Source organism: Hyperoodon ampullatus (assembly GCF_949752795.1).
Source record: "Hyperoodon ampullatus genome assembly, chromosome: 9".
Lineage (NCBI taxonomy): Eukaryota > Metazoa > Chordata > Mammalia > Artiodactyla > Ziphiidae > Hyperoodon > Hyperoodon ampullatus.
The window spans coordinates 105,532,172-105,550,460 of NC_136922.1; the positions used below are offsets into that span (position 1 = coordinate 105,532,172).

General features: G+C 42.1%; 1 protein-coding gene across 5 annotated transcripts in view; it reads left to right on the forward strand.

Annotated features, from left to right (window-relative positions):
- Positions 1-18,289, forward strand: part of DPP6 (dipeptidyl peptidase like 6) — a gene marked incomplete at both ends in the record, with an annotated part of 1,060,012 nt that overhangs the window by 758,375 nt on the left and 283,348 nt on the right. For all 5 annotated transcript variants that reach the window (XM_079711771.1, XM_079711773.1, XM_079711770.1 and 2 more), the window contains one exon: positions 6,309-6,383. In XM_079711771.1, coding sequence (XP_079567897.1) covers positions 6,309-6,383 — 75 coding nt within the window. The remainder of the gene's footprint in view (positions 1-6,308; positions 6,384-18,289) is intronic.

Below are 18,289 nucleotides of genomic sequence, written 5' to 3' on the forward strand. Positions count from 1 at the left end.
AATAGAACACCTTAACGGCAGCCAAAGCAAAGAGACATTTGTACAGAAGAACAAACATAAGTGTGACAACCGACTCTTCACCAGAAGATGCTATGCAAGCCAGAAGAAAGTGGAATGACACCTTTAAGGTACTGGGAGAAAAATAAAACTGTTAATCTAGAATTCTATGTGCAGCAAAAGTACCTTTCAAAAATAAAGATAAAGTATTCAGAGATAAAATCTAAGATAATTAATTGGCCATGTACCTGCACACTGAGAAATTTAAAGGACATTCTTTGGAGTAAGAAAGGTTTTACCAGATGAAAAGTTGGGTCTACATAATAGAGTGACAAGTGCCAGGAATGATAAATATGGTCAATGTGTGGCTAGGCTTTTGATGGAAGTTTAGGTGAAATGAATTACCTAGTCCTGAAAAAAAATACATCTATCTTTTTATAAAAGGTTTCTTTAAATGTGAAATATATCCAGTTCCTCTTAATGTTATGTAACCTTATGTAAGATTTCTGAACCTTTTCTCCTACTCTAAAAATTGACATAAGAAACACCAACATACACACCTAAAATCTTTGGAACATGTTGTAACTTTCTCAAGCATGTCATGCAGGGGCAGAAAGCTGATCCAATATAGAATGGAAAGTAACTGCAGTATAAAGGACAGATATTCCTCATATCCCCATGTTTATTATGTACACAAGCTCCCCTTATTACTCCCAGAGGATTTTAAGATTAGTTTTAAAAAGCAAGACCCAATTATAAGCTATCTATGATATCTACCTTAAATATAAAGACATAGGTTAAAATTAAATGGTTGTAAAAAGATATACCATGCAAACACTAACCAAAGATAACCAGAAATAAAAAGAAAGATTTCATAATGATAAAGGAGTCAGTTCATTAAGAAGACATGAGAATCCTGAAGGTGTATTCAACTAGCAATAGAGCTACAGTACTTGAAGCAACAATTGCTTGAACCAAAAGCAGAAATGGACAAATTCACAATTGTAGTTGGTGATTCAAACAATCCGCTCTTAGTAATTGATAGAACATGTAGAAAAAAGCTTAGTAAGCATACAGAAATTCTTGAAAACACAATTAACCAACTGACCTGACATTTGTAGATCCCACCACTCAACAGCAGAGTACATATTCTTTCTGAGTGCACATGGGATATTTACCATGATAGACCATAGTCCGGGCCATTAACATAGCCTCAATATATTTCAAAGCTTGGAAATTATACAAAGTATGTTCTCTAACAAATACAAAATTAAACTAGAAACCAATAGCAAAAAAAAAATCTGGAAAATATCCTAATGATTAGAAATTAAACACCATACTTCTGAATAAAAAATTGGCCAAAGAAGAAATCAAATGGAAATTAGAGAATAGTTTGAAATGAATGAAAATAAAAATACATAATATCAAAATATACAGTATGCAGCTAGGCAGTATACTTAAAGGGAAATTTATAGCTTTAAGTGCTTATATCTAAGCTTTCACCATAAGAAACTAGGGAAAAAAGAAGAAAAAGTAAACCTAAGTACACAAAAGGAAGGTAATAAAGAGAAGAAATCAACCATATAGAAAACAGAAAAAATAGAAAAATTCAAGAATACTCAGAGCTGTTTTTTGGAAAAGATTAATAAAATTGATGAAGGACAAAGACAAAGGACAAAACAACCAATATCAGGAACAGAGGCGAGACCATCACTACAGATGTTACAAGGATAATAGAAAATATTTTGAACAGCTTTCTATCAATAAATTTGACAACACAAATGAAACAAATAAATGCTTGAAAGACACAAATTATCACAGTTCACTGAAGATGCAGCTGGCAATCTGAATAGTCCTATGTTGACATAAAAAATCTAATTAAGGGCTTCCCTGGTGGCGCAGTGGTTGAGAGTCCGCCTGCCAATGCAGGGGACACGGTTCGTGCCCTGGTCTGGGAGGATCCCACATGCTGCAGAGCGGCTGGGCCCATGAGCCATGGCCGCTGGGCCTGTGCGTCTGGAGCCTGTGCTTCACAACGGGAGAGGCCGCAGCAGTGAGAGGCCCGCGTACCGCAAAAAAAAAAAAAAAAAAAAATCTGATTAATAGTTTAAAACCTCCACATATAGAAAATTCAAAGCCCAAATGTTTTCACTGGTGAATTCTAGCAAACATTTAAGGAAAACATAATACTGATTCTACACAAACTCATAAAACAAATACAAGAAGAGGAGGAATAATTTTCCAAATTATTTCTTGGAGCAGCACTACTCTGAAATAAAAACCAAACAAAGATATTGCCAGAAAAGAAAACCACAATTTTCCTCGTGAACACAGGTTCAAAAATCCTCAACAGAATATTAGCAAATCACATCTAGCAATATATAGAAGGGGTGACACAACATGGCCAAAGAGTTTATCCCAGGAATGCAAGTTTGGTTTACCGTTTAAAAATCAAACAATGTAATTTACCATATTGACAGATTTTAAAAAGCTACAACCTAATCATCGCTCAATAATGTAGAAAAAGCAACTGAGAAAATGCAACATTCATTATAACACTCAACATTTATTATAAAAACTCTGAGGAAACTGGAAATAGATAAGAACATCTTCAACCTGATTAAAGGCATCTACAAAAAAAAATGCACCACTAATATCACACTGAATAGTGAAGAGTGAATGCCTTCTTCATAAGATCGGGAAAAGGTGAGGTGTCCACTCTCATGACTTCTATGCGGCATCATACTGGCACTTCCCTAGAGTGTAACTGGCTATAAAAAGAAGCAAAAAGCATCCAGTTAGTTAGGAAAGAAAGGAGAAAACTCTCCACAGGGGAGAAGAATGATTATGTAGAAACTTCTAAGGAATCTACCAAAAAATACCCACAATTAATGTAATTTAGCAAGGTTGCAGAGCATAAGGTCAGGGTACCAAAGTCTGTTATATTTCTGTAAGCAATAAACAACTGGATATTGAAATTAAGACATACATGTGTATTTTATTTATATATATGTGTGTGTAAAATATCAATAATACTAAATACTTAGGGATAAGATCTGCGTGCTGTAAACTACAAAACATGGCCAAGAGAAATTAAACATTTTTTTTGGAGAAAACCCTCCTTTCAAGGAGCTTACATTCTAATGAAGGAGACAGGAAATAAATAAATAAATGTAACATATATTTTGTTTTAGATAATTATTATTTTAGGGAAATAAGGAAAGAGAGTTATAAAAAATTAGAGGCCAGCCTGTTAAAGTTTGTAGATATAATGGCTATTCAAGGATGTGGAAGTCGTCGCGCAAAAGGTGACTTTTGAGAAAAAAGATGAAAGAAGTGAGAATCTAGAGTTTCAGGCAGAGAGAAGAGCAAACACAGCGTCCTTGAGACAGCAGTGCCTGGCTTGCTCTGAGAAGGTGTGGACACTGGTGAGGTGGGAGAGAGAGCTGATGGGGACCCTGGCCAGGCAGGGCTACTGCTCAGTCAGAACTTTGACTTATACTGTGAGTGTGATGGGAGGCTGTGTGGGTGGGCTTCAGGCAAGGCGCAGTATCATGATTTACGTATTTAAAAGCTGGGCCTGGCCCCGGCCCCTGTGGCTAGCAGAGGCTGCAGTGGGGCAAAGACAGAACCTGGGGATGCAGCTGGAAGGTCACTGCAATAGCTCAGAAAAACAAGGCCCATGCCTTAGACTGGGGTGGTGGCGGCAGGGAGGGAAGGGTTCTGAGTGTCCTTTGGTGGTAGACCAGCAGGGTTCTCTGATCAACTGGATCTCAGGTGTGTAAGACAGAGAGAAAGAGAAAAGATGGCTAAGAGTTTGGCCTGAGCAGCTGAGTGAGTGGGGTTGCTACATCTGACATGAGCAAGGAGCTGCCAGGAGCTGCAGGGGGAGGGGAGAGGATGTGAGGGGCTTGGTTTTGTGCACGTTGACATGCCCGTTTGATATCCAAGTGGAAAGATGTCAGGGAGGCAGTTAGATAGACGAGTCTGAAGGTCGAGGTCAAGTCCAGACCAGGTTGGGAGATCTGGACAGAGACTTGACTGTTGGAATCCTCAGCAGATACATGGATTTTTAGCTACCAGGCTGGATGATATCACCTGGGAGGTGATTTCTTATGGAAGAGTAAAGAGGTCCAAATAATGAGTGTTGGATACTCTGGGATTCAGAGGTCAGAGGAACCAAGGGAACCTGCAAAGGGGCATTTGAAAACAAGTGGCAAGGGAAGTAAGAGAGAAACCAGGTGTACCCTGGCTGCCAGGTGAAGACGGGGTTTGGGAGGAGACAGTGGTCAGTAGCACCAAATACGGTGAGAGCTGAGGAATTAGCACGACATTTAGCGACTGAGCCTCTGGTAACCTTGAGAAGAGAGATCTTGGTCAAGGTGGGGTGAAAACATGATAGGAGCGAGCTTAAGAGAGAATGGGAGAAAACTCAGTGTAGGAAATACTTTCAAGGAGATATGGATAGACAGTTCTCTGAAGATAAAATCCACATTGCCTAAAACATCTCCAGTGGGGATTGAATGTAAGCAGAGAAATAAACTAAGCTATGAGTGAGGCACCACTTCACACCCATCAGAGGGTCAAAATGGAAGAAAATACAGTGACTTGTTTCTGCCAAGGAAGGGAAGAAAGGGTGCATTCCTACATCCGTAGCGAGAATGTTCATTTCAAGAACAATTTTGAAAAGAAATTTGGCAATATCTATTTAAATTTTTTAAAAACTTATACATCATCAATTCTCCCCTTAGAACTCTACCCTGTAAAATAATTAAAATAATAATACACACACCAGTAAAGATATATGGATAAGGACCCTTATTACAACATCGTGTATAATAACAGCAGACTGGAAACACGTCACAGTTGACCCTCATCATTCACGGCTTCCATATTTGCAGATTCGCCTTGTGCTAAAGTTTATTTGTGACCCCCAAGTTAATACTCAGGGTGCTTCTGCAGTCATTCTTGTACACGTGCATAGTGGCAGAATATTGAAGCTGTCCGTTGTCTTCTGGTGTCAAACCTCATACTATAAACAAGTGTTCTTTTTGTGGTCTATGTAGTGCCAAGTTTTTCACATTTTTGTGCTTTTTATTGGTGATTATGCTGTTTAAAATGGCTCCCAAGAATAACGCTGAAGGCCTGTCTTGTGTTCCTAAGTTCAAGAAGGCTGTGATGCTGTTTTTCTTACAGAGAAAAGACGTATTAATGAGCTTCATTCAGGCACAGGCTATCGTGTTGTTAGCCATGAGTTCTGTGTTGATGAAAGCAAATATATACTCAGTAAGACGTCTTCAAACAGAAACACACCTAAGACAAGGTTAGGTACTGACTGGTTGACAAAAACACTGTGACCAGAGGCTCACAGGAACCTAACTCTGCATTCCCCTAGGAACAGGATTTGTGGAGACTTTCTAGAATGTAACTACCATGAATAACAAGAACCTCCTATAACTGCCCTTGAGTAAGGACTGAGTGAATGAAGATATAGCCACACCATAGAATAGTATGCAAGCTTTAAAGAGCACTAATTCAGGCTAAACCTTAACTTACTGTTATGTGAGAAAACTAAGGTGAGTGTTGTGTAAGGTGACGTCACTTTTAGCTGTGGTTATACATCTAATGCTTGCATGTGGTCCTATGATCATTTGTAGAGTGATACACGCCAAGTTGACAATATAAGGCTCTTTCTAGTGGGTATGAGGGTCTGTACAGCAGTGGGAGTGCATCAGAGAAGACGGGCAAGTTGAAGGGAAACACAGCATTTTCAATGTGATTTCATTTATGTAAAATTCCCTGTGTGCTCTGAAGAAATTTGAAAGAAAAAATGATAGCCCTCTATCCACTGACTTATGGGTCAGAATCCATGAAGGTGAAGAGGCATGTTGCCAAATCATGTGTGGAATGTGATTCTATTTTAGGAACAAGTCTGCTTAATAGAAGCTTCTAAGTATAAGAATGAGCAAAGGAACGTGTGTTTAAAGATACAGAGAGATTGGGAGTCTTGTGTGAAAAGGTTATTTGTTTTTATGTTTATTTCTACTGATTTCTTTCAGCAGATACAATATGCTTGGTTGAAATTTGAAAAAAAGTACAAATAAAATGTAAAATAGCATTAATTAACTGAACACTGTTCGGTTAACAAAAAAGGATATAGCCATTTTTAATAGACTTTAGCAAGTTGGCTCCATACTAATTTTATTAGCAAATTTTGAAAATGGCACCACAGGCACAGTTTCACTACAAGATTTTGAGTTATGTTGTACGTAATACTTTAAAATTCTTTGTTCTTTGTTTTTTTCTTTTAGGAATCGTTAAGAGCTGTCAGATATGAAATATCTCCAGATAGAGAGTATGCTCTTTTTTCATATAACGTGGAACCAGTGAGTACTACTCTTTTCTATTTATAAAAAAAAAAATGTTTCTTTATGCTAATACCTTATTAAGTATTTTTCCTTGAATCTCTATTCTTAGTGATCTTTGAATCCTGTAGTAGTTGGTGGGTCCTGGGTTAGTCTCTTTTTATGCCACACTGCCACCTAGGAGAGAGGAAAGGTATGAAAATCTTTTTGGCAGAGAAAAAAAAAATCACTACTTTTAGGACCTATTTCATAGGATTTTCTTGGTGAGATGGTGAGAAGTTGTCTTTTTTTTTTTTTTTTTTGCAGTAGGTGGGCCTCTCACCGCTGTGGCCTCTCCCGCCACGGAGCACAGGCTCCGGACGCGCAGGCCCAGCGGCCATGGCTCACGGGCCCAGCTGCTCCGGGGCACGTGGGATCTTCCCGGACCGGGGCACGAACCCATGTCCCCTGCATCGACAGGCAGACTCTCAACCACTGCGCCACCAGGGAAGCCCAAGAGAAGTTGTCTTTTTGTAGAGATTTATTTTACCCTTTCATGCAATTATTTTTCTTGCCATTTTTCTCAGTCACGCCATACATTCTATCCTAAGAACAAAAAGTGAATGCCAGGTTCTCCCTAAATTAAAATCAGCTGTTATTGATCTCCTAGCCATCACAGTATTCTAGAGAAGACTTGAACTGTCACTTTCATTATATAAACCCCTGTTTTAAGCACTTTCTATGTGAGTCTCCCATTAAATTTCGCCAGAATTTTGTATAAAATCTCACCCTGGTCTTTAGTGGCAGCCTAAAACTCAGGCTTTTTTTTTTTTTTTTAACATACTAATATTTTTGAGTTCATTTTGGCTCTTTAAATGAGCAAGAAGGTGAAATGTATTTGTGTAAGTGAAACAGATGTTCAGCATGTAAGAGATAGCAGCTTTAGAAATGTGCATCAGTGGAACTTTATTCTCTGGCAAATAAAATGTAGAATTCCACTGCCTTTCTAGTTCTCTTGAGACTGTTCTAATTAGAGTTTGATGAAGCTTCTGTGAGATGTAATGGTACCTGTGTCATCATTCAGGGCTGAGTAGCTCCTTGGTGAGTTTGAGAGAATCTTCTTCCCCTGGCATGAGACAGCCCAGTTTGTCAAGTTACATGCGAACGAGGAAGCTGGGGTTTGCATAGAGATGCAACTCTAATTCTAGAAATTTTAGAATTTCTTCTAAAAGTTACTTGTTGACAACTGGATTATTTCTTGGAGATTTCAGTCTCAATTAAAATTTCAATTGGAGAGTTATTCCTCCAAAAGTAGATCTTTTTTTAATTCTCTATCTTAAATTTTCCATTTACTAGTTTTTTTAATGTCCGTTATGTAAAAGTTTTCTTTTTATCCATCTGAATCCTTTGGAACAACTGGTCAGCTTTATGTTTGATCAGGGAAGTCAGTGAACTTAATGTACTGAAAACCAACTTTTAGCCTTGGGACTCTGCACATCCTACACCCAGCCCTACATACCTCTAAGCGTGATGTCCACGGCTCAGAGTATTCCAGTTCCTTTCGCCACCCATGTTAGCTAGCAAAAATGTAACCTCCACCCCTGAATAAGAGAAAAATCCCAGTAGATATTTGAAGGACTTTCATAGGAATGGGGTAATGAATTTGTTCTGAGTTGCTCCAGGGAGACAAAACCAACACCTGAGTGAGAAAGGCACAAAAAGACAGATTTCGGGTCATCTTACCAGAGAATCTTTTAATGATGAGAGGATCCCAACAGTGGGATGAGTTACCTTGTTTGGTAATGAGCTTCCTGCTCCTCAAGACTTGAAAACAAAGTTTTATATTTGTTCTTCAGAATCTTTTAGAAGAGGTTCTCCTATCTGCTCACTTGGAATACGTTGATCTAGCCTAGGACCCTATGTTCTGTCCATCATAGAATTCTCTACCATCCTCCTCCTTTCTCCCAGTGCTCCTCTGGAAACTGTGCCCTGGGATCCCATTGCCACCGATAACCATTTAGGGAAAGAACATTCTGCTAAATCTGAGTCTTCACCATGCTGAGCACTGGCTGTAAACAAGAACCTTGACTAACCCTTTCTCCCTGTGCACCGTCCCTTGGTCTTTGCGGTAGAACTGTGTTCAGTTTGTTTTCTCAACTGAGGGAAAATGTAAAAAATTTGGAGTGGATTCAGCTATATTTTAAACTATAAAAATGATTAAAGTATTGAAAATGTGTGCTATGTAAAAAAATCTATAGAAATGGATAACTTTTAATGTGAATCAAAGAAGTAACCCTTAATAGTTTTCAAGTACTGAGCAGTTACTGTACATATGACTATGCAGGCAAGTAGTCTGTATTGTGTATTTCTTCCTTCAGTTATTTAGACTAATTGCTATGTTGCATCAGTTCCCAGCAGTTTGACATAAACTAGTTTTATTTGCCCATTTTTACGTTGTCAGCTGTTCAGAGAGCAGGGAGGTCTTTTTGTCTCCTGTCTCCACGTGGCCCTCAGGACCTGGCCCAGGACCATGTGTGTATATTTGGTGCTGAACTGATATGTTTGTGGCATTATCCTCTCTCTGAACTTTTTGGCTCTGGATTAGGATTCAAAGTGATTTTATGTACTCTTAAGTCCTTGAAATTTTATCAAATACACAAAAAGATAAAATTATGTCATGAAAGGAAGAGACCTTATTTGTGAAACATCTTAGTAACAGCCCATGTTTATTCTGGAAATGGGAGATCATGGTAATTAGCATACCTTTTTTCCTACTAAACTCTTCTAATTTTATTAAATCTATAACTTAGTTATAGATCTGAACATCTAAAATCAGCTAATTTTAACTATGTCAACCCTATGCTTTTTTATGTAAAAAGTTATCAATTAGATTGGAGAAAGAGTAAACCCAAGCACAGTTTTCCATTTATCCAGGCATTAGATACCTATAGATTCATTAATGTCTCTGGAATTGGAAAATAATAAACAATATCATGTTTTATTTATGTGATACCAGTCCTGTAGTTTGCAAAATGTGTTTATTTACATTATCTCATTTCTGCTGGAAAGATCATGCCTGCCCCAAAGAGCCAGTGTTTCCTAACTGAGTGTTACTTTGTTTTTTTATGTATAGGACTTCATAGCATTTCTCAATGTATAGCTTATGAAGGGTTCTCTTGAAACCAAGCTAGACACTGGGGAGTATAGTAATTTTTTACTTTTAATTTGAAAACTATATTAACTATACTTACTAAACTGTACTAATAGGGGTAAATTTCCTTAAAACAAAGTTATCTAATTAGAGCAGCCATGTTCTTTCATATCGAAGTATATTTGGCAAATGTTAAAAGTTTCTAAAACTCTTTGGGAAGGAGGAAAAAAATTTAAACTGTGGTATCTTAGAGCATGAACAAATATTAATACATTTTGTGACTTTCAAAGAGGAAAGAGAAATCATATCTGGAAAATGTTCTTCCTTAGAGATTATTTTCTGAAAGAGCCAGTGAATATTTGTGACAATTTTTGTTGCATTGTTTAAAAGAGATAATCAGGGTGACTGTTCTCAAAACCTGTGGAACATTGTTCTGATCCCAATAAAATCTTGCCCAACATCTGATCTAAATAAAATCCCAGTCACACAGTCATGGAATTAGCAAAGTGAGTTTGTGTATATCAGTTTATCTCTTTTAGCTACCTGTTGCTACATAACAAACTACCCCAAAACGTAGTGGCTTAAGGTAAACAACATTAACAATTTCATGGTTCCTGTGGATCAGAAATCTGGACTCAGGTTAGCTGGATCCTTGGATGCCAGGTCTTTCATTAGCTGGATGCCAGGTCTTTCATGGGCTGGAATCCAGGTATCATCTGAGCTGCAGGCTCACCTCAAGGCTCGACTGGGGAAGGACTCGCTTCCGAGTTTACCTGTGTGATTCTTGACAGGGTTCCGTTTTTCATGGCCATTGGGTTTCTCATTGGCCCAGAGACTGTCCCCAGGTCCTTGCACCACAGGGCTCACCATGGGACAGAGCAGCAGGGAAGAGGAGCCCAGACAGTGTCAGTAGGATGGAGGTCACAGTGTTTGCGACCTCATGTACCCTCACTGTCACCAGAGTCCATTTGTGAGAAATGAGTCCCTATGTCCAGCCCTCTGGGGGAGGAGATTCACAAGAGAGTGAACACCAGGAGGGGGGATGGTTGAGAGCCTTTCCAGGAGCTTCCTATGATACCATCAGAGCCTAAGAAAGTAGAGCTGCTCATACTTATATTGCACTAAGTGAGCCTACAATCTGCTGAAAGGACATGATATATCTGCTTGAAGAGTATAATGAGTTCCTTCCTTCCTTACATGGCTCCCAAAGTTCCAAGAAGTTAGAGAAGCCAGGAGGTGTGATTATAGCCTCTAGAGAGAGCTCTGCTTGGGGCAGGAAAACCAAGTTCTCATCGGTCCTCTGCAAGTGACTTGCTAATGACCTAAGGTGGCCCAGACTTCTGTGGTTCTTCCATCAGAGAAATGGAGATGCTGTCGTGTTCATTAGTGACTTAGGGATATTATGAAACCGACATGGAGGATCACTTAGCTATCTGGGTTACTGTGTAAATTAAATTCATGATATAAGAAGATGCCTAACCCAGACCTTGAATACAGTGGGGTTCTATCCATGTAATTTCTTGTTATTATTTTAGTTTTTTATTGTTATATTTTCAAGCTTGGTGGAATGCTACATAAATCCAGGGAAGTGCAGTATTCCTATGATTCTCTTGGGAACCCAAATGAAAACATACTCTTTTTTTTAATGCTAACTGCTTCTGGAGTCTCAAATTTAGCAATAAAATTAGAATACAGTGAGAAATCATTAGGCCATTAAATGTGGATACATTTCTCTTGGATTACTGGTACATATTTTAAAGAGTTTTTTAAAGTTTTGTGCTGAAAAAGGAGAGTGTACAAAGAAATATTATTATGTTCTTTCTGTCTTCTAAGGATTGCATATTAGTGGTTAGTGATGACACGGCTTACTAGTTGGGGAAGTTAATCAAATCATTTGTTATTCTAAATACAGGCTCCTGGAGGTGGCATTCACATCCATACCCAGGTGTCGCTATTGTCAAGTTTTTAAAAAATTTATTTTATTGAAGTATAGCTAACTTACAATGTTGTGTTAGTTTAGTTTCAGGTGTACAGCAAAGTGATTCAGTTACGCGCGTGTGTGTGTGTATGTGTGTGTGTGTGTATTCCTCTCCACTGTGGTGTATCACAGGATATTGAATGTAGTTCCTGGTGCTCTACGGTAGGACCTTGTTGTTTATCCATCCGACGTATAACAGTTTGTACCCGCTAATCCCAAACTCCCAGTTCCTCCCTCGCCCACCCCCCTTTTGTTAAGTTTTGTGTCTCTCAGCCATCCCTAGTAACCCCTGCCTGTGGGCCATGGCACAGAGGCTCTGGAAATCCACGTGTGGGGCTTAATCAGCCTTGGGCATTTTTCCTTCCTACAGAGGCAGAAAGTGGCATTTTCCTTGGGTCTCTAGCACTTAAAACTTTGAACCAAGTCACAGACCTGCTCTCTCTTTGCTTTTCTCAGAGATCGATGGTAGGTGCTGGTGACACAGACAAGTTTGTGGTCCCTTGGCTTCCAGCATCTTTCCTCCTCAGTGGAGGGGGGAGGGGTGTACAGCCCCTAGGTGCTCAATTCCCCACCCCACCCCACCCCTACCAACAGGCATCCCACTCAGACCTGAGAAAAGCTGATTTGATGCTGGAGCTTCTCACTGCAGGAATTTGAAGCTGTTTTCACATATGAGAAATTGTTACCCTTTTCCTGCCCTTGTGGTGAGTTGATGTAGCTCATTTTGCCATCTAAGGGACCATGAACTTTATAATTCACATGGAGCTTGAAAAGAAGCCAAACACGGACAAGCCTGATCGAGGCTGTTTGTTTTAAGGTGAACCTCAGCTGAATTCCAGAAACTCCAACGCAGCTGTCAGGGGGAGGTACCCATTTACCTATATCTATGAGAGTTAATTTTTTAAAATAACTTGAGGCTTTATAACCACAAGGGATTGGCTATAAATTATTGAACCCATACTTATGGACTGACATAACTCTATAACAAATCAAGTCATGTAATTCTGAGTATATGAGTTCCTATATTGCAACGAATGTAGTTATTGTTGTGTGCTTCTGATGTTTACCACCATACAGCCCTTCCTCATTAGAAGAACTGATGAAATCTTTGCCCCGTCCTGACTAAGGGAAATGAGTTTCTTAATTCTTCTGCTGTTGATCTTTTCTGCGTTGTCTGCCGAGCCTTTTCTGGGCCCGTCTCTGAGAACCAGCTGATCCCAGTGTTCTTGCTGGATGAATCCCTTGCACATTTCCATGTGTCAAGGCTGAGGTCAGCATTGCAAGGAGGTCTCCATCTCCCTCTGCAGCTGCCCACAGGTCTAACTCTGAGGGGCAGGGTCTGGGTCACCAGCATTTCTGCAGCCTCGGGGATGCCAGGAGGTGGGACACATTGCCTCCGGGCAGATGCTGTCCCAGAACCGCCTGGAAGAGCACCTCAGACCCCCACCAGCATTTCTCAGAAGCCCCTTTGTTCTGTGATTAAATGCAGGGTCTCCGTTCCAACCATCTTCCCTCCAGCAGCAGAATTTATAAGAGAAATTGCTCGCCTTGATTTGTTGGCACCTTGGTATTTTGCTCTTTAACTACTGAAGGCCCAGTTGTCTGTGGTTCTTCCTCTGTTAGACCACTGAAAACTGTCGTATGACTTTTCGAGTATGTGTTCACATAGCTCGTGAAGCGCTGCACGTGGTCGCACCAGGTTGTGAAAGTCCAACGGTCGGTCAGAGTGCTTGGGGGACTCTGAGGCGATGTCACAGTTCTGCTCGCTGTCTCAGAGGACAGTACGTTCTTCCTTTGCCAGAAGTTTGGTCGTGGTTGATGATTTTTGTTTGTTTTTGAAATTGAAGCCTCTTAGCCTGATTTTGGTTTGTTTGTTGTTGTCATTGTGTTAACACAAAACTGGTTGAAGATGCATGCACACAGAATTTTGGTTTTTTGTTTTGTTGTTTATTTTTATACGTCTTTCTATTCAAGTTTTAGAGCTAAATTTAAAAGCACAAAATTAGACATAGGAAAAATGCGACCCAAACGATGGTTCTTTTCTCAACAGAATGCAAACATTGTTAAGGTAGTTGTGTGTGTGTGTGTGTGTGTTGTGTCACTCTGGCTGGAGGGGAGAAAGAGTGTTGAACTGACCTGAAGCACTCCATGGGTGCAGAAGTGTAGTGATCAATATTGGCGGAGAGTGTCTGTAGGTGCTGGAAATACTTGTTTCTACCCTGGAGTGTCGTATAAAGAGGCTGTCTTGGCATAGCTACAGGCAGCAGGGAGTCCTAATGCGGCCGTGCGTGCAGGACTGGGCGTGCAGTTTGAGTGGTTGTAACAACTGGTAGCCTGTGCCCTCTGACCTTGCACACCCGGCAATTAAGAGTAGCCCCTTACTTGACCTCTGTGCTTCTCCTCGGGCGCCTCTCCAGCCGATCTCTCCAGTGTGGCCAGATAACCTTAAGACATCCATAAATAGGATCACGTGGGTCTCTGTCCCCCTGGCTCTCACCTGAGACTGGTGGCCTGCTCCAATTCACGGAGGCCCCAGGCCCCACCCCACACACGCCTCCGCCTGCTCTTCACAGCCATGTCGCCTCCTCTGTGGTTCCACCATGCCACGCCCCTCCTGACCTCAGGACCTTTGAACTCACTGTGCCCCCTCCCACCCTCTCTGGGGCCTTCTGACCACAGGAAAGGGACACTTCCCAGTGGAGGAAGAGGCTTGTTTGTCTGTAGGCAAAGTGGCAGCAGGATCATTGAGTTTCCTTTGATGCATCCTTTTATTTTTCCCAATAATGCGTAAGTGCCATGACAGAGGAGTGGGGGGTCTGAAGAGCCAAAAAGGACGAGCTGGCGTCTCAGCCCGCTGGAAGAAAGCCTCACCTTTAACAGCTGGGGGATTAGCAGGCTTGTGGGGTTTGTACCGATGAGGATGCCATGAAGGCAGACCGCCAGGTACGTGCTTTTCCCCAGGAGCACTTACCTGCCCAATCCTCAGTCCCCTGGTGTCATCTGGGGCTGGAATTTGTCAGGTGAGTGAAATTGGGAGTTAAGGGTGTTTTCAAAGGAGTGATTATCGTGATGGACCATGGAAACTCACCTGCCCATGGAGGGAAGTAAAGCCAGGAGGGGCCATAGGTAGAAAGTGGGGGGGTCTTTGGTCGGGTCAGAAACCTGGAGGGGAGGAAGGGTGAGCAAAGGCAGCAGAAGTGTCGTTATCAGAAAGTGCGTGTGAGAAGCTGCAGGTCGTGCCTCGTGATGACAAGGTCAATGGAAGAAAGAAAGACAGGTGAGGGGTCAGGGTGCTAACGGTATAGGACACACGTACTGGAAGTTGGGGGGTGTGACCTGGGAGAGGAGGGAGGATTCAGGGATGGGCGGGGGAGGACATTTCTCCTACATGTTCCAGCCCTTGGTACGTGGGAAGGCGGGGGTGAGGTGAAAGAGATGCTCCATTGAAGAGAGGGCGCTGTGACCCGCCGAGAGCCTGGCATCAGCGAAGGCACGGGGAGGAAGGGACAGCATTCAGGAAGAGGCCACTAGTCAAAGGGCGGGTGTCTCGGAGGGCATGGCGGAGGGTTTGAGAAGCAGAGGATGGTCCTGGCAGCGGATGCTGAGCTCTGTGAAGAGAGGGTATTGAGGAGGTGGCTGCTGCAGCGTCTGGGCGGCAGCGATGATGTTGTGCTGGTCGTTCCCAAAGACCACCAGCTGGAGGAGGGTCTCTGAGCAGTCCCAGTTAACCAGTGAAGTTGTGTAATGAGTAATAAAAGAAACAAAGAAATGGAAATGAGAAGAGTGGGTTTTCGGAGGGGCACGGGGAGGTAGGAAAGAGAGAACCCTTAATTGCTTTTATTATGAATGGCCATCATTGTGATGTAGTGAGGGGGAAAAGAATGACTCAAATTCTTGGGAAAGATCTCTTCTTTCCGGTTCAGCAGTCCATTATCGTGGGTGAGCTCATTCACAACAATTATAGGCAGAGACTCAGAGCTAATTAATATGGACCCGAGCTGCTGGGCCTCCAAACAACAATTAGGGCTCAGAGACTCTTACGGGGCTCATTCTCTCTCCTTGGTGGTTAGAGCATTTTTATGTTACTTAAAACTTGAACGAATTAATCATTGTTTTAACTTAGGACCAATTCCATTTGTGATTTTCAGCTCCAGCTGCCATCAAAGAAAATGATTTAACAGAATGTTATGAAGATGCCATTCTGAGTATTACCAATAGCACACACATCGCCATTTTAGTTCAGGGGTAAAAATGAGACAACCCATTTCTAGAAGCAGGTTAGGACATGCTTTTGCTTTTTCTCTAGGCAGCTAAACTTGTAATTTTTATAATAACAGGTAGACTTTCTTGAATGTCATTTTCAAGAGTTTATTGGGTTCCCACTTCTTTCTTCGTGTTTCCCACAGTACGTAAGCTGTGTAATTGGGAAAACCCCATGATACACTCTGTGCATGGTACAGCAAGTACCTTGGGAATTTGGAATTTTATTAAACAATATATTTTAATTTTCTGTAGTCTTTTTCCATCTTACTGGGTTTCTTTACTCCTGAGTGTTATTGTAGCAAAAAGCCTGAAAGCAAGAGAGGGAAGTCTTCAGTGTTGCTCTGTCGTGTGATAACGCACACGAATATCCAGACTTGGCGGGTTTTACTGAGGCACCTGCTATGGTGGGACTTGCGGCCAAGCCAGTAACCACAGTTTTGGAATCTGTAGAAATTAATGAGCAGAAGCGGTGCATTGCTTGAAGCATTCCTAACTTGGGTGCCACCCTGGGCCTTTCAGTGACTTGCCTCCACCGGATGGTGGTGCCAGCTTAACAGACCAAGTGTTGGTGTTTGCAGGATTTGTGTGTTGATGTGTGTGCGCCTGTGTGTACATGCGTGTGAAGGGGTAGTACATAATTTCCACTAAAGGGGAGAGAGGAGAGGGGGAGTGTATGGTGTTATTCTTCCAACAGCACCGCCAGCTGTTGTATAATCAAGAAGTTATACACTGGAAAGTTAGTCATCCTTTTACGCGGAAGGAGAGTGAGCCAGTCTTCACCACTCCATAATCCAGCTCTCTACCTGACCTACGCACCACAGCTTTGAGAGGTTCTGAAATTGTTTTGGCTTCCAAAAAGCTACCAAAGATAATTAATCATCGAGAGAAGGAAATCCCTTTCTTTCCTTGACACTGGAATGAGGAAAGGTGAAAGGACTGAAGTTCACGAGTGGAATTTGGTTGCTAGTTAGCTCTGATTACATGATCCCTTGGATGAGAAGATAAGAAAGAATTAGTGAAATCATCCAATAGTTTAGTCTGTATAATGTCACAACAGTCATTTTTACTTAATTGCCCCTGTCCTGAATTAACCAATAATTTTGACAGCCTCCGGGTATTCTTAAAAAGCCAGGTAGGAGGATGCTGTTGGCAAACTTGCCTTCCAAGGTGATGTGACTTAAGTACCAGTCACATCTGCTGCTGAGGGTCACCAGGCAGCCCAAGAGGATGAAGCATGTGGGTCCGGCATGAGAGGAGGCCCAGACAGGAGCAGACAGGAAGGGAGCAAACAGGTCCTGGGGCCAGTCCATCCACATGTACTTAAATGCACATTCCCTCTGAACCCCTGAGCGAAAAGAGGATCTTGAGTGAAAACCTAGGAAGGGTTAGGAAAGCAAGAGCATGAGAGCTGCTTCACATCATAAGTATCCCTCTGAGCACAGCAGCGAGAGAGGAGAGAGGCAGACACAGTGAGGAGAGCGAGTTATCAACAGGACCCTAGGGACACCCTGGGGAAAAGGAGGATAAGCTCCGTGTATATCCTGGAACAAAATGCTTAGACGAGAGAACACTTTCCCAGGGAGGAGCCCCATTGCCAGATCCTGAGTTTCTCAAGTTAGTAGTACTTCCTTATGGGCCCATCTCCAGTAGAGTCACATTGGATTGGGACTTCAGCATATGGATTTTGAGGGAGCACAGCTTCCATAGCTTTCCACCCCCAGTCCCCCCAAATTCATGTTCTTCTCACGTGCATTCATCCCATCCAAACGGCCGGGAAAGTCTTAACTCATCCCAACCTCAGCTGTACGTCTCGGTCCAAAGTCTCATGTAAACATCATCTAAATCAGGTGTGGGTGAGACTCCAAGTATGATTCACCCTGAGGCAGAATTCCTCTCCAGCTGTGAACTTGTGAAACCAGACAAGTTATGTGTTTTCAAAATACAGCAGTAGGACAGACATAGGCTAGACATTCCCATTCCAAATGAGAGAAATCAGAAACAAGAAAGGGGTCACTGGCTCCACGAATGCCCAGAACCTAGCAAGGCAAGTTCCTTTATATCTTAAGTTCCGAGAATAATCCTTTTCAGGTCCATGCTCCTCCTCCTGGGCCTGGTGGGGTGGCAGCGTCACCTTCACGGCTCTCAGCAGGGGGGCACTGCCCCTGAGACCCTAGGCGGGGCATCCTGGCCCCCCAAACTGGAGAGGTAACCCCAGCCCTGAAGATCTCTGAATTGCCTTCAGGGTCTCATCCCTTTTCTCGAAGGTTGGAGCGTGTCTGCAGCCAGATAGCTCTGCGGTCCCTTCCTGTAGAATCGAGAGGTCTGGCATTGCCTCTCATTCTGCCCCGTCTTTTCTGTGCCCTTAGTCCTAGAGGGCAGTGTTTCTGCTGGTTTAACTGCATCTCTGTTCCTGCCTGCTGCTGAGTGGCTGATGACATCCGTGGTTCACACCCACGCCAGCCTCTTTATCAGTGGTTCTTCAGGACCTCCGGAGCATTCGCTTCAGAACAAGCCTTCTCACTTTTCACAATGTGCACAGGTTGAGAACTTTCCAGA